The sequence below is a fragment of the Octopus bimaculoides genome, chromosome 23 (assembly GCF_001194135.2).
Source record: "Octopus bimaculoides isolate UCB-OBI-ISO-001 chromosome 23, ASM119413v2, whole genome shotgun sequence".
Classification (NCBI taxonomy): Eukaryota; Metazoa; Mollusca; class Cephalopoda; order Octopoda; family Octopodidae; genus Octopus; species Octopus bimaculoides.
The window spans coordinates 36,952,378-36,969,680 of record NC_069003.1 but is presented as its reverse complement, the minus strand read 5'-3'; the positions used below and the strand labels follow the sequence as shown (position 1 = coordinate 36,969,680).

General features: G+C 37.2%; 2 protein-coding genes across 2 annotated transcripts in view; one reads left to right on the top strand and one right to left on the bottom strand.

Annotated features, from left to right (window-relative positions):
* Positions 1 to 955: 955 nt before the first annotated feature.
* LOC106869013 (protein HGV2) lies at positions 956 to 9,512 on the bottom strand. Its single transcript, XM_052975968.1, has 11 exons — positions 9,454 to 9,512; positions 7,888 to 7,998; positions 7,468 to 7,580; positions 6,640 to 6,744; positions 5,869 to 6,065; positions 4,611 to 4,759; positions 4,360 to 4,433; positions 3,401 to 3,499; positions 2,463 to 2,654; positions 1,321 to 1,403; positions 956 to 1,060 (listed from the first exon to the last, which is right to left on the bottom strand). Exons 1-11 carry the CDS (start codon positions 9,510 to 9,512, stop codon positions 956 to 958), a joined length of 1,287 nt encoding a protein of 428 aa, XP_052831928.1.
* A 630-nt stretch (positions 9,513 to 10,142) lies between these two features.
* The window catches only part of LOC106869004 (transcription factor BTF3 homolog 4), a 12,797-nt gene continuing 5,636 nt past the window's right edge, over positions 10,143 to 17,303 (top strand). Inside the window, exon 1 of the mRNA XM_014914495.1 lies at positions 10,143 to 10,247. The gene's annotated coding sequence lies outside the window, so the exon portion shown is untranslated. The remainder of the gene's footprint in view (positions 10,248 to 17,303) is intronic.

Below are 17,303 nucleotides of genomic sequence, written 5' to 3'. Positions count from 1 at the left end.
CTGCCACTGGTACTGCTGCTGGGACCAGCAAAACCTGAAGAGCTACCAGCACCCATCAGAGAAGAAGACATCTGTATTAAAAAAATAGATTTAGAAAGTTTATATAAACTCCAAGATATGGTGGAAAGAAAATGCTTAACCGTTTTTGTTTCCACATTTCCATTTGAAATACGATGCCTATTTTTTTTTTTTTTAATTCTATAACTAATGAGGAATTTAGTGAAATAGTTTAAGCTGGTGTTTGGACAATTTAACATGAAATTTTGATGGAAGGTTTTATATTAGATAATGTAAAAAAGTAAAAAAAAAAAAAAAAGGTCGATTGTTTTTATTAAACCCATTTGATAGTAAACCATAGAAAATAGCCACTGCTTCATTGAAACAATGTGGCCAATATTTGGATGGATTTTATAACAGCAACAACTATTACCATTGCTATTTACTAGAACATAACAGATTAGACACAGACAATATGAAATAAACAGAAAACCTGTGGAATATATTTCTTTTGCAGTTTCTATTTCCATAACCTGTAGCATATCCAGTACGAGTGCAAGCAGAGCTGGTCTTTATATGCCAACCATTTGATGCCAACCCACAACTCCTGCTACTAGGATACAAACTTATAAAAAAAAACTATTTTATTAAATTCTTCACCATTCTCAAAAAGGCAGAGTATTCCAAAAATATGGTAAGAAAAGGGTTTATATCAAAACTTGTTAAAGTAGTAAAACAAGGATTACAGAGGATAAAATACTGCAAATTGTCCACTCGGCCAAACTGGGAGCAGTTTGGTCATCGAGTCATTTAGGACAACAGAGGAACCAACAGAGTCAAGAGTCAACTCAAGCCTGTTACATCAAGATTGTATTAATTCCTTAAGAATACTTTACTCAAAAGACTTTGGCTAGATTTCACCTCAGGCTCTTAAAAATACTGCAAAGTATTAACTATGCTACACTAGAATCACAAACATAGTTACCATTTTTTCTGCAGCCTCTTTTTTAGCAAAAGCCTTCAAATCTGCAACCGTTTTCTTTTCTTCAATTGTATCTGTAATCTAAAAAACAAATATATTTCAGTACAAAATGTCACAAGTAGATGGGTCAGGGATCATCTAGACTAGAAAAGGTTCCTTCTTTCATCCACTAGGGAATGAAAAATAAACCTTAAAGAACATTCTGACTACTTGTTGCCAAAGAACATGATCAATATTCTTAGATTTCTGGACTTTCATTAGGTTTCAACTCACTACTTTACCTCTTCAAATATAATTCCAGTTACTATTGACCTAACACACACACACACACAAATCTGTACCTTTTGTGTAATGTCTGGAACTATTTCTTCTAATTCTTTGATTTCTGTCCGAGCATTGTATACGGTTTCAACATCTGTGGTTTCTGAATAAATAAAAGTAAAAAAAAAATTCAGTTAAAAACAATTGTTTGATGTCGAACGGAAGACTTGTTGGTTGACATGGCTGAGACAGATCTTTGATACCAGAAGACTAACAAGGTTACCGAGTCCATTAAAACACTAAAAAGTTAACATTGTTGTTTAACCCATTTTGAATAACGTCATAGATGCACTCTTTTTTTTTTAAAAAAAAAGGCTTTTGCCTTGAAAACCAAATTAAGAGTGTCTGCAATTTCATTGCTTGCTAAAAAGAAGAGCTAAACATCTTCCTCAAATTACACCTTCAAAAAGCTTTGTGTTTAAGATCAGCAGAAACAGCATTTAATGGGAGGGATTAATTTGAAGGAGAGAAAGGAGACTATTTTACTTAGATGTTTCACCTTGGTTGGGCAGAATTATGAAAGAAAAAAAAAAAAACAAACAAACAATATTCCAGCTTTGATCATCTCAATTTTTGAAGGTGATTTGAGAGATTTTCTCTCCATTTCTAACTGGGAGAGCATTAGGCAATGAGATGGGCAGCGCCTGTAATTGCTACAGGCTTTCAAAGGCTGCTGACAGTAACGACAACCGAATGGAAGAAGAATCTGGTTTCAACAGTTATCTGCCCTTCGAATATTAAACTCTTTCACTGCCAGACATCAAATTTGGTTCAATCACGATTACGATTTCACTTGCCCCAACAGGTCTTTGCAAGCAGAGTTTAGTGTCCAATGAAGGAAAGGTTGGCATGGGTACCAATTCGTAGAATTTGGTTCGATTTCGATTTCACTTGCCTCAACAGGTCTTCTTCGCAAGCAGAGTTAGCCTTCCTTTGATATTGCTGCACCTCTTATGTGTCCATAGCTTACACTGGGTACATCTTATAGAGTTTCTACTTAAGCCTTTTCTACAGATCGAGCAGGGCCAGCTACCTGAAGGGGTTTGTGTTTTGTCTACCTTCCTACTTATTAGGACTTTGAGCCTAGCTAGGTTGACTCTAAGTCCTGGAAATCACAAAAGGAAACAACAACTAATGTGACTCGGCTAAAACAATGACTTACCTGTGCTGTCTTTTAAATGTTCTTTAGATTTATTTAATTTATCTGCAAACACAAAAATCAATGCATTAATATCATTTTTATAATCATAGATACAACAGTTTAAAGGGTTTTCTTTCCATTTGTGGAGATCCCACCAATGACCAACTAATCTAAAATCTGGCATTTCAAAATCAGGTGTGTTTGTATACAAATCTTTAAAGTTCAAAAACTAACAAACATTTTAACTGAAAAAAATTGACAGTAAACGTGTTTTTTTCTTCTTCCTCCCTGTATTCATTGAGAAACATTTGATATCAAAGACAATTTTTGTTTTTCTTTTATAACCAAATATTTTCTAAGTAAAAACGGGTGGGGAGATAGAAATAGTAGAAAAAATATACACACCTATTTTGGCTTCTATAACTGAAATTGCTGCTTTGAAATTCTCTACTGCAGAATCATGGTTACTAGCAAACACATGGACTAACCCCAACTGGTAATAACTGAAAGACTGTTAAAGAATCTATAAACACCCAGAGGGGGTCGTGTCTCAGAGAAAATTAAAATTACAAAAAGGTGTCTAGACATAACTGCTCCCTCTTTTCCCAAGTACAACCATCTTCCTTACACCACTCCAAATCACAAAAATACTAATTTAAAAAAAAAAAAAAATCAGATTAAATTCATAAACTGTTTCCCTGTACACAAATGACAGTGACCGAGGTTAAGATACTAAAGTACAAGTTGAGATTATCCAGAAATCATGTGATGGTGAAAGTTTCATAGCTATGAGCAAATAAATCTACCATTTGTTCTAATTACAAAGTGAATGGAGATGGTTTGTTTATTGCAGTGTTTTTTATTGGGAACCGAACCCCCGAACAAACCACATTTTATTGACTTCCCTACTTATGAAAAAAATCCTTATTTTTCTGTTATTTTCAGAAGGAAAAAAAAACAAGGATACGTTTCAGCTATTTCTCTTTCCTCTGGATTTAGATGTTCTTTCTGAATTTTAAGACATTCTTTGATATCCTCTGCTGCCAAATCATAAAGACCTGCAACCGGAGAAAGTAAAGAAAAAAAAAAGTAATCACAATAACGACCTGATTAACAGAGAAATTAGAAAAAAAATAGACAAACAATGACAAAATTTCTTTGTGAATAAGTCCAATGGAACGACTGGCAATTACTTAAACATTTTAGACACCTTTTTTTTCTTTTTTTTTACTTGCCGAATCTGGAGGCAAGGCACAGCACCCCTGACCCTTGCAGACCCTCCGAGACCAGTAAAGTTGATAATGTTAAACTGTTACTGGTCAACACCTACAGGAAAGTTATGAGGAGGGAAGAGAAGATTCCAGAAGAAAAGACTAGGATGGTGGTTAAACACAAAATGTTGAAATGGTATTTCCTCCGGTTCTTTATGTTCAGAGGTAAAAATTCCACCAAGGTCAACTTAGCCTTTTATCTGTTTGGAGGTCAATAAAATAAAGTACCAGTCTCACAATGGGGTCCAAGTAATTGACTTGTCTCTCGCCTTAAAATTGCCGGCCTTGACCCAAAATTAAAAACTATCATTAGTATTAGCAGTCCAATTAGTAGTAATAATATAGGATTCTCAGTCCTAAGTGAAAAAAAGACCCCTATGCCCAACAGTGGGCTTGAAGAAGTTTACAGAAAAAGCAATATTCCATCTGCCTCTGAGAATCAAGAATTGAAAAATCATTTTGAATATTCAAGACAACTTCTGCAGGAAATATTTCCTGCTTACGGATGACTGATATAAAAACATCAACAGTCATTAGTCATGGGAAGTTTACTAAATAAGCCGAGGTGGCAGGCGACTAAATCACAACCATCAAGGTCACGTGACAGAACAAAGGAAATTTAAAGGACTTTTTTTTCAGGAACTCACCAGTTTCCAAACCGACTTCGCCCAGCTTTAAGTAGGCTTGAGCTGCCTTCAATTGGGATTCTTTATCTTTTCTCCTGAAAAACAATTACACAAGAGCAGAAATTTCAATAATCAAAGACAAAACATTCTTAAAAATATTTTTTAATTCCAGCCTAATTTCGAACACCCCCTCATCCTACAATAGCAATCTACTCAAAAGTGTTTTAAACAGTCTTAAAGATAAGCAGGGATCTTTTTTTTTCAGCATTTACAGATAAGCAATCTCAGTGAAGCCCATCCAGCACATTTCATTTCTTGTATGTCCATTAATAGACTGAAGAACAAAAGATTCAGAGGTGTTCAAAGACTTGGATACTTCATCTGAGAATGGCCAATATATCCAACGTGAGAAGGCAATGTTCTATGTTGGACACATGATGAAATGTGTACAATTACATGTTCACAATTCAGAACATTTAAAGCTGCTCCTGCCTGGAATGAGTCATTCCGAGGTTATTTGCTCAGATGCTACGAACAACACCTAAAGTGACAGTACCAGATAAATCTCACATTAACTAGGCTCCGGAAATCAAAGTCCTGAGCTGACTACCTCAACCACTGAGCCATGTACCTTCACCACCAGCTTTGCCATTCAATTATTCTTTCCCCACATCTGTACCTTTCCCACTAAAAGCAGTAGCGCCAAGGCATTGTTTTATGCTTGGGAGATAAAAGTGAACGAGCCAACACAATTTCAAATATATAAACAGACACACATGCAATGAAAAAGGGGAAAAAAAAACAAAACAATAATAATAAACCTACTTTAAATATATTATTTTAGCAAGTTCCAGACTCTCCCAGGCCAATTGGAGATTTGTAACATCATTACCAGCATCCTTTGAAATAGAAAAGTTACTAAATATCATCAGGCAGTTGATACAGTGACCAGGAAGGGCTGGACTGAGGCAGGGGAGGGCATGGAGGGGATGTAAATGTAAGAAATGCACAACCACTGTGAGGCCCAGTGTCAGACCGGTCAAATGTGGTGATGTCGATCACCTGATCTGTCCAGTTTAAAATATTAAGATTATGCCACTAACACACACGATCCTGGTTGACAACAACAAAGAAAACAAGATAGAAAGAAGTGATGAATTATTTGTCCAAGCTTGTTTGCCTGGACAAGGATTCATTGCCACCAAAATAGGAATCAATGAATAAAATAGTCACTGGTGTTGCAAATAGCCACCTGGCTGAATCAAAATCTGATACAAAGCAATATTTAAAATAGCCATCTATGCATCATGATGTATGCATACTGTTGTGTTGACCAAACACTCAGTTAATTAAGTGAAGGAACATTAAGAACCCAATATGTGAAATAATGGTGTGAAGGGAGAAGGTGAACATAAAATCAAAGAATGAAATAGTGCCACAGAGAACTTGAGTATTCATGGTCAGTATTGAGGGGAGGGGGAGAAGACGGAGTGGATGCGAGCATTTTGTGACGATCAAAATGGAACTCACATGTTCATCTTCCTCTGGATCCTTTTCTTCTGGTTTCTCCTGATTTTCAACAGCCTCGTCTTGTGAGGAAAGAGACTCTGAATTGTCCGTCCGATCTTCATCTCCAGTTCCTTCATCCTCTTTGGAAGCAGCTTTAGAAGAAGCACCATCATCTTTTTCTGTTAGAAACATGCATATGCAGACACGCTTATATTTATCTAAATATTATAGAAAGATCTGAAACTCAACCAATTCAGGAACAAAATTGGTTCCAGTCCTTAATCAGTTTACAGAAATCCTAACACGAAGGAAATTGGTTGCAAAAGCTAACAGATTACCCAGGAGATATTGGTAACACTACAGGACAATGTAGTTAAGTTGAATCTCCATGAGGATTTGTAATACAAAAGTTTTATTTAAGAATCAAAACAACAGACAGTACAATGTTTGAGTTGCATTCTTATTAACTGTAACATCTTCTTCCTGACTTTGTAAATATTCAGTTTTTGCTAAATTCCAGTCTACATAAAAAGCATGGAATGAATTCTCTCGTAGTGCCGCTCCATTTAGAAATCCATAATTTTGCAACGTTTATGTACTTTAAAGATTTTGTTTTGAGCAGCAGTTTTAAATATGAAATATTTGCTTCAGAAACTCACAAATGATAAACAAAAAATTTGGTTACATGTTTAAACAAGGGAATGATGGCTGAATGGATTAAGAATCTGCAAAATCACCTTCAAACCATAGCCTACCATTTAAAAAGATTAAATAGGAGGAATGGAAACTTACCTGAATCTTTTTCAGATTTCTCATTTTCTCCATCATCTCCTTCCTCTTCATCATCATCATCATCGTCGTCGTCGTCTTCCTCCGCTTCAGCAGCAGCTGCTTCAGCTACAGAAGTAAAACATTCAAAGTTTAGGGATGTGAAATTAACATGAAGACCTTCCCCACAAAATCTATCTCTGGAAAGATATTTTCCTGACAGACAAGGTGTGTGTGAAAGAGATATCACTGGGCTATGAACAATTGGACCGCTAGACTCCAGTTTTGGTGTTGTTAAGCTTCATCAGCAACAGATACTGAAGCAGTCATTCATAGCTGACTAAGAGATACTGCTTTTATATATAAACAACAAACAAATTTGCATTTTATTGCGTGACCAACACACACAAAATCACTCGATCCATTTAGCAAAGCTTGTATGTTGCAGAGCAAACAAGAATTTTCAGATTTCAAGTGAATTGGTGAACCCCTGGTAGAGTTGTCAGCCCATTGGGCAAAATGCTGTGGTATTTCTGGCTCGTTAGGTTCAGAGTTCAACCTTCCATCGTGTCGGGATCACAAAATAAATACCAGTTAAGTACTGGGTGCCAAATGGCAGTGCTCCAGCATGGTCACAACCTTTCAGCTGGAATACATAAAGGAATCCCTTGGAATAGAAATACCTCCTATGCATATTTGTTCCACTCTGAGTTGCCCAGACTTCCTAACCACTGATGTCAATAACTGTCCACCCAAGACGAGCGGAACCCTTCCCTGAACCAATCCAGGGATAAAAGATGGCAGAACAAGGAACCAACAACAACAACCAACTGGCAACAATCGACGACTTACCTTCAAGACTTTCAATGACCTTCGAGTCTAGCCTGGCCAATTCTAGCAAGGCATGACCATAAGAGAAGTAGGCAGCAGCACATTCAAATGCCATCTCTCCATAGCACTTGGCCCTGTCAAAGAAACCAAAAAGCAGCTCAGCAATCGTCATTACATCCATTGTACAACAACTCACCTCAGTATTAAAAAGATAAAAACAAAATGCTGCTGCCAGCAGAAGGGTAACCTTCCCACACACCATGTGTCTAGGTCTCTGTGGTAAAGGAAACAAGTTTTTCTAGAGTAGAACAGCCGAAGTAATATTATATTGCCCCGACAAGGATTGAACTCAAAACAAAGAAAAGGTCCAGTTTAGTCTAATTCTCTACTTGTTTCTACTATTCTAATAACAAAAATAAGAAAGAAAAAAAAAATAATTACAGAATTTGACAAGATTCTTCAAATTGAGTAACAGCCATTGGAACATCTCCACAGATTAGATTTCTTTTCCCTTGGCCCATCAAGTTCACAGCTTTTGACATCACCTCAACTCTGAAATCAAAAAATTAATGAAAAGAAAAATTATACGGGCACAGATGTGGTGCGTGATCGAGGGTCTGGGGTTAAGCCATACTTAAGACAAACACGTTGTTTGTGTGTGTGTGTGTGCCATACCTACACAAGTGAGACCCACCCCCCGATTTGGTTTCCTCATAACTATCAGAGAAATGAATTTTTTCTATTAATCACATTTTCAAAAAAATACCTTTCAGGTGGAGTAGATAACGATTATATCGGAAGTTAATGTAAGAAAGGGCAAGAGAAACATTGGAAGGCAATGCACACATACATAGCGATACACATCAGATGCAATTTTATGAAAGTTATGAAGGGGGAGAAAGTCGGAGTGTGTAGGTTTACCTATTATATACATATAATTCAAACACACACTAAGGGACATTAATTATGATCGAAACAGACAAATGGATAGCAAGCTATGAAGATTTACACGGCAATGTTTCATTTCTGATACAAATACGGAAACCGTGCCGACATACACGGCCAGTTCGAGTACAAGGGGGAATTCTGAAAAAGTACCCAAAATACTTCTAATAACAACGAAGCGGGACAATTCCTGATGAGAAAAATATTAGAAATAAAGTCTATTTTAACCAGGCTTAAAACCTCTAATTAACAAGTGGATTAGAATGAGTGGATCTTGGAAATAATGGTAAGGAAGGAAACTGAATGTGGGCGAGGTTGTCCAGATAATTATCTTTTGTAGACGTACGAAAGAAGGATGGAGGTTACAATATAACTATCCTGTGGCCAAGTTGGAGCACCATCCACCAGAATGCTCGTTACAGGTCATTACGGGTAACTTTGAGAATATACTTTTGTCACCATGGGGTAAATATCACGATGTCAGCTACACAAGGATTATAATTTTATGATTTAATGTTTATCATGTTTATATTCATAAGCATCGCTTATTTCAATTCTGTTTGTCTTTTGCTAATTCGTTATCCGATGTAAAACGGAACTATAAACAAACCGACCACCATTTATACCGCTTCACGAAACAACATGCGAGAGAATTGAATAAACGGAAAAGGAACAGTGAGAAATTGTCACTATCGCCATCTAAGAGGGTCGTTATGCAATGACTGTAATATTTGTGTTGTGTATAAAAGGTTTATATATATATATATATTTATATATATATATATATCATATATATATATACATACATACATACAGAGAGAGAAAGAGTGAGAGATCATACGTCGACGACAGAAAGAAAGGCGTTAAGAAACAAAGTGAAGGAAGTGGAAGCAGAAATGCCGGCAAAACCGGATTCCTGGGTCCACTTTCGGCGATGGGTCCGTTGAAGAAGTTGTCCAAAGACTTAATACTATTTACATTAAATTCTGCGAAAATAATTCATAATTCACCAAAAGTCTGCCTTATTACTTTAGCAATGACTTTGATAGTTGTAGCTCTTACCTTTCTTTACTGGGAGAGCCACTGGCAGCGGAACTGGATGGTTCTGCGACAGAAGACATAGCTGCTGGATTTTGAGACACAAACAACTTCCGACTTCGACTCGGCTTTTGTTATTCTTTTCCTAATTCTCAGTAGGAGGTTTGGTTTCTTTTCTACGTCTCTCTCTCTCTCTCTTCCTTTATTCCCCGTTGTTTATCTGAAACTCAGCACAATCCCGTCCGGTTCCCTTTTCTCTATTCAACACACTTTCCCGCCAATATATAGTGACGTTGATGACATCCAACACATATAACCTCTAATCTCTACTTCTACTACTCATATATCTCCTCTTCCTACCACTATTCATATGGCGCTAAGTTGAAAACGATAAAATTAATCAATAAAAAGGCTGGATAAATAGACAAAACAATTAAAACATCTCCTTTTTACCCTTAAGCAGTCTTTAATTACTATATTCTATGCATTTATTGATATTTTAAAATTTGCATGATTATAAATAATACATATAGAGAGGGATAGAGAGGAGAGTTACAATGAAAGTCAAATATATTACTGTTTTCTCGAACTGCAACAAACCTACACCCTTATGTAACGCATTTGAATGCCCATAGATACTCTATTAAATATTAAAATATAAATTAAAACACCAATAACTTTCCAAAAACGAATCTTTATTTGCAGTGTGTACTTTAGTTTCGGGGTTATCAGTCCATTAGTTGTGACGTCACCAGTCTTGGCTTCGTCTCTCTTCGTTCGCCCCTCGTGGAATTTCTTGTTCGTTTCACCAACTTCGGGTAAGTACCCTGACACCCTTAACACGGGCCTAGAAATTACAGATAGCCATCGATTAACGTACAGCCCGTCGTCTATTTGATATTTACAGTATGTTTTTGTTTTCAGAAAGGGCAAAAAAAGATACCAGAATTATTTTCTGAGTCGAGATAAAAATTACAAAAAAAGAAAAAAAAAAAAAAAAGATGATCGTGGATTCAGGTTTTGGGGAAAAGTGTCAATGCCGTTCGGTCACATGTGGGGCAGAGGTGTAGGAAGATAAATATGTGTGTGAATCTAAATATATATTGATCATTAAACGTGCATTTATTGTCTATAATGTGTATTAGGGATTCTGGAATAAGCTATAATTGTATCTCGAGCTAAATGTGAGTGCCGTGTGTGTAATAAGATACGTACATACCAACGACTATATAATAATATGTATATATATATATACACACAAATAATATATGAGTATATGTATGTACATACCTACATCTGCATGTATATATAGATGCATATCTGGGTACAGGACGTAGCAAAAAAAAAAACGTGGACAAAATGATAAACGGAATAAGTTCCTCCTTGTGAAAAGAACACAGAATATGTTTCTAAAAATAAATTTTTAAAAACCCTATGAGGAGAAATTTTACTCTTTCAAAAATTATAGGAATATATTGATTTATTATTGTAAACTTTAATTGTGATTTGCTAAAGGAAATTAATTAAAAAACAATTTTTGCATCGAAGAAATCTTTAGGCTGGGCACCTCAAGATGTTGAAGTGAAAACTTATTGCTTGCGGATTCTTAGTAACGCCAGAATCGTATGACAGCTATGTGTGTGTGTGTATTTATTTATACATACATGTATACTGTTCTTATGTATTTTTTTTCTATACTTCATGCCAGAGGCCATACTGGAGCGCCTCTTTGAAGGATTTAGTCGATCATATTGACCCCCCGGTACTTGTTTTAATCAAGTCGCCAAGTTACGAAAACAAACCAACCAACACCGGTTGTCTAGCGGTTTGAGACATTCAAAGACACGCACAACAGGCTTCTTACAATTTCCGTCTATTTACAAAGGCTTGGTCTCTCCGGTGCTATTAATGGAGCCGCGCATTAGGATTTGAACCTAAAACCACGTGGTTACGAGGCGATCCTATAAACTACATCTATATAAAAAAATCAAACTACTTCTATAACACCTCCATTCCACATAGTCTCTTCAAAAGTGCTGTGTATTTTTATGAAATTTTAGATACGTTTCCGAGGGTGAGAATTGCCATTAATTTGATAACATTAAAATATATATTTTTTGTTGTTTTTTGGAGGCGTTTCGGATCATTTCTTCCCCTCTTTTGTTTCCTCATAATTCTTTTTAAATTGCATTTTTTTTAATGACGTTTTGCGCAAATACGTTTTTAGAGAGTGTGGATCACGTAATGTTGATGTTCTAAACAAGTTTTTTTTTGGGGGGGGGGGGTAATGTTTTACTAAATTTTATCAATCTAATTGTATTCTATATTCTCGAATATCACTGCAAAATTTCTACTAAAAAAAAGTGTTTTTCTGTCGTTATAAAAGAAACCGAGTCGATGGTGGAAGGGGGGTATACATTTGTGTGTGTGCGTGTCTATAATAAAGGTATATTAAATAACCTACAAGATAAATTATTGCTTTTTGAGAGGATAAACTAATCGCTTGTTAGCAATTGGTTCCAAATCCGAATGAGAAAGGGAAATGATCTCAAGAATTCACTGCAATTGATATGCCATTCAGGAAAAGATAGTCCGAGTGTTGAAGCAGGTTTTCTGTGGCCTTATGCCCTTCCTGTCGCCAACCCTCACCAGTTCCTAAGCAAGGTAACATTTTCCTATGTTTTCTTATGGAAGTCTGGAGACAAACCACCTCACCTGTATGGTGGTGATGCTCGTTTACAACCATCGTGTCTGGACAAGCATATACACACACGCACACACTGAAAATGGACTTTTGGTGTGTCTACCAAATCCTCTTTTTAGGTGCAGTGGGGCTGGATGGTTAAGAAGTTTTCTTGGTTTCAATCCTGCTGCATGGCATGTTGGATAAAATTCATTTTCTGTAGCCTGGGGCTAGCACATACGTTGTGAGTAAAATTGTGTAGACGGAAACTATGTAGAAGCCTGTAATCCAAGATTACCCAGCCGCCAATCCGCTTGATCAATTTGTGGTCAGAAATTCTGATTAAAATCCATTTTTGCATAGACTAGTTCATTTGTTATTACATCCGTTTTTCAATGCCGGCATGGGTTAGATGAATGTATTATTGATGCATTGTTTTACAGCTGGATTCTCTTCCTGTCACTAATCATTATCTGATTTACAAAATAAAGGATATCTTGTTCCATACATCAAGGATACAAAGCCAGGGGGAAATGATGGAGAAGTGCAAACATGTATCCAAACAAGCTTTTGGTTTCCATCTCCCTGATCCACTTTGCCTCGGGTTACACTTCACTGTAAACTCCAAAACAATGTTAGGAGGTGAGACTCTTAAACATACTCGTGCTTGTGTGTGTGTGTGTGCGCCAAGGTCTAACGTTGGGAAACCCCAGATATTAAGAATGGAATTAACTCACTTTACTTCCAGTTCTGTTATGACCCATGGCAGAGTTACACATGCAAGAGAAAGAATAAGAGGAATGCTGCCACTGGAAAAGTATTTTCTCCAAAAGTCCCTTAATGTTGTTATCAGCATGAAGAAATGTGTTGAGTATGTCATGAAACACAGTAAACATGGTTCCCTGCTGCTGAAGCCCATAGAATGAACTCCCAGTTCTATCAGGAACAAACAGCTACAATTAACACAACTCCAGCACTCAGCCTTGAGTTATATTCCAACTACAAAGAAATGAATTATTAGCATTAAAAGGGGGGAGGATGTTAAATATGACCAGAATTATTTTATGCAAATGCCACAAGAACCAAATACTAATCAGAAATTCTATGAAACTACTCAAGTGGGGAAAAAAATAGCAGGTAATGCTAACCTATGCAAGGAGTTTACAGCTGCTGTAGACAACAAAACCATCGTTCTCTGTGACAGACTTGAGGATAATAACAGTGCTGCATATATATAGACACCCCAAACTGAGACACACAACACTGGAAATGCTTCAAAGAAGAGAATGCAGACCCTAGCCTTTGCTTCCAATAAGCAGGTAACAACAGGCTCGAGAAGAACCGAAGAAACCAGCAATCTGAGTCCACTGGGGAGACTAAAATATAGGTTTAACACCTTCCATAATAAAAGCAAGCATATCGCTGTGTTGGGGCCAGCTCTGCTGTAACTTATCAAGAAGAGGGTGTCTTTAATGATTTGCAAAGCAAGAGAGGGGAAAAAAACTGACTAAAGGAGAACTGTGCAGCACCTAACTTAATGATGATCATTTCTTCAACCACAAAGTAGCAGATAGCACCCAGCCATCATTTGGAAGCATCTTCTCTTCCACAAACATCTTTGGATTTTGGTAACCAGATCTCTAAAGAAAACAAACTGACAGCCTTCTCAAAGTCTTCAAAGAAACATGATCTCCATTCATTTCAGAGGAATCATATCCTCACTTCTTGCCTCAAAAATCTACACCTCTTGGCTTCTTGATATAATTTCCTTTCATATTGGTCTCTTCTTCAGGTAGAACCAAAATGGCTTCCATGATGGCAGATCAACATTAACCACAGAATTGTCGAAGGGACAAGAATCGGTTTTATTTATGGGTTATTTCAAAACCTTTGATTGTGTCAACGGAAAAGTCGTATTTCATAGCCTCTTGGACTATGGTACCTCAAATGAGATTGTCAGAGTATGTGGGTTGGCCGAAAGGTTCATAGTCTGACCAAGATACTCTCAAGGAATGCATTGTCCTGATGAAACAAGACCCCTTTTGTCAGTTTTCCTGGGTGTTTGACATAGTACTTTCCATTGATGGTCTGGGGTTTTTTTTTTCAAGATAGTCAATAAACACAATGCCTTTTGCATCCCCGAAATGCTGAGGCCATCACCTTCCCTGCAGATGAAACAACCGTGGCTTTGTTTGGGGCAGGTGAGGAGGGGTGCTTCCACTGCATGGATTGTCCCATTTTTTCTGGCTCAAAGTGATGAAGCCAGTATAAATCCTGGGTAAGGAAACGAGCTGGATCTGCCCCAAACAATGTCAAATTTACCAGTGATGTGATCAGCTTGGTGCACTTCTGATGAGATGTCAGATGTGGCATCCAGTGAACAGAAACCTTTGTCCAGTTCATCATGCAGAATATTCTCAACTCTCTCACAGGCTATGCTAGCAGCATTGGCTATTTGATTTAGAGTCAATCTCCTGTCATCCATCAGCATATGGTGAATGCAACCAATATTTTCCTTTGTGGTGGCAGTTGCAGGACATCCAGTCCCTTTTTCTCATCTCCAAGACTCTCCCTTCCCCTCCTAAATTCAACTGCCCAATTTTGCACTGTTGATAAAACTGCAGCATCATTAAGAGTTGAAACTAATGCTTGCAAGATTTCGTGGTCAGCCAATTAACTTTTCTTTGAGAGGTGCACCAATGTTCTTGATGACCTGATTCTGCAGTTTTCCAGTTACTATTCTTCGTTGGAACAGCTTCATGTGTGTGTGTGTGTATATATATATATATATATTGTTCATGCTGGCATGGGTTAGGTGGTTTGACCAGGGCTGGTAAGCTGAGGTGCTGCACCAGATTCCAGTCTGATTTGGTACGGTTTCTATGGCTGGATGCCCTTCATAACGCAACCCCTCCGAGTGTAATGGGTGCGTTATCTATCTATCTATCATATATATATATATATATATATATATACTGTATAATGTTAATAGGAATGGAGAGTATGTATGTAAACATTGTCATTTTGATTAGATCTGCATGCCCGGAAGGTGATGAACATCACAACACCCATCTCTTCATCTCGCGTTTATAGAGTTGCTTCACAGGTCGGTGGATGTTGTTGGTCGTTAGAAGTTTAATTATAAAGTTTTATGAATAACTCCCAGGTTGATAACTTGGTGTGTGTGGGGGGGGGGTAGTAGTAGTAGTAAGAAAGTGAAGCTACTTAAGTGTGTAAGGTAAAAAGGTAAGTCTATATTTAGACTCTCGGCAGCGTTACTTTGTTAGTCGCGTATTAATCGTGTTTTCAGCCATTTCACTTACTAACAGGCTACAAAAGAATTTTTTTTCTCTCTTTGATCATTTATTTATTTATTTATTTCGCTTTCTTTGTTTAGCATTACGTTCTCACTTTTGTTGAGCCAGTGTAGTAGGCGGTTGTTCTTTGTGGACAGGTGTAGTTAGGTGAAAACGTCTCCATTCGCTGTCATCATTATGTCTCGAGTTTTTACAAAAAAAAAAAAACAACTTAGCAGCAGCATGTGGTAGCTTTGGGATCCTTCGACAGTGTGATGCCAAATAGCCATAGTTTGGAACTTTGGTTCAGTGTTGGTGTTCGTTATACAGGGGACGGTTCCACTGAAGTAGAGCCGACAGTGGTGGTCATCGGTAGAAATATTTTTTGGGTCTTGTAACCAGTGTAAAATTTATGTTAGTCACTCGACTTTCAGAACAGGATTTAGTGATTTCAATCTTTAGCAATGGGACTGTAAGACTAGAAAATTTGGCTACTATTTCTAGCATGTTGTGCTATAGAGCCTCGTTGTCCTATGGGTTGCTATGTCAGTCGGCCTCCCCCAAACAGCTAAATAAATATTAGAACAGTTATGTAACGTTTATTTCATGCTGTACGGTTTTAAGAAATGTTTAAGATGTTGGTTTTCTAGCACTTTTTCATCTCTGCTCCCATCCAATAGTTAGAAGAAGGTGGATGTGGAGAGACGAACGAGGGACGGATCTTCCGGCGGCGAAATTCTGTGTTGGAACGTTCGCTTCGTTCCAATAATTAATTAACCGATTCTTATTAAAGACTAAAAATAGTGGACGAGGCGGCTTCGTTCTCGAAACCGTGTGTAGTCTGATGACCTACCATATGATATCACATTGTGTTTTAATAAATTTAATAGTTTTTACGTATCTATTATTTATTCCTTTCTTCCTATTAAATAATTGTATGGCGAACTTGTCCAAGACTACATTTTACCCACGTGTGTCTGTTGGGGAGTTTCTTTCCTCCTCCCGCCACCCTGGTTCTGCTGTGTTTCAATGTCGATACCTTGTTTGGCAGACACCCCACATCTCATACACACTCTCACCTCCTCCTCCTCTCTCTCTATTTAAATCACTGTACTCTCGTTCTACCGGATGTGTTACCCACGAGTACTTTCCTCCTTAACGTATTTATTTTTATGATGATGATGATGATGATGATGATTGTTTTGGCTTTGTTAAATAGTGCAGGTTAAAGTGTGTATAATCTTGTACCTGTAAAGAAAGTGGCGTATTCCTTGTCCACGTTTCCTGCCGAGTCCCTCCGTCACGAACATTAAAAGTTCAGGTGATTCGTATAAATGGTCAACGTATTTCATTGGTAACACTTGTGGTGGGATACCAGTGCCTGCTGAGTTGATTCTATTCAAGAACAACTCTGGCAATTAAAGCATTTCTCTAATGAGATTGTTCTTGATTATATCGTATTTTCCCGACTCTCTCTCAACTATTAACCACATCTGTAGGCCTGATCTGGTGCGTTTTCCTTATAATTAACTATTATTTTAGTTAAGCTGCTTTGAACTGGAGGAAGAAAATACATTGTCGTTTGTAAAGTGAGTTGAATAAGAAATGTTTGCAGTAGAGTATTATGTAAAGATTTAAGAACTGCTGAGTTAAGCCGTTGGATCATTGCTAAAAGCTTTGTGTGTGTGTATAAGGCGTTCCAAACTATTGAATTGGTGGCCCTCCTGTCTGGTAAGAACTAACTTGAGTAACGAATTCAACTTGGGCTTATTTTCTGTCCAGAGAGAAAAATAATTAATGAGGAGGGTAAATCGATGCTTGAAGCTTATACATTTGGTTAATGAATCCGGCTGTCTTAATTAAGTTAACAGCTGTTAATTAATATGTGCATGGGG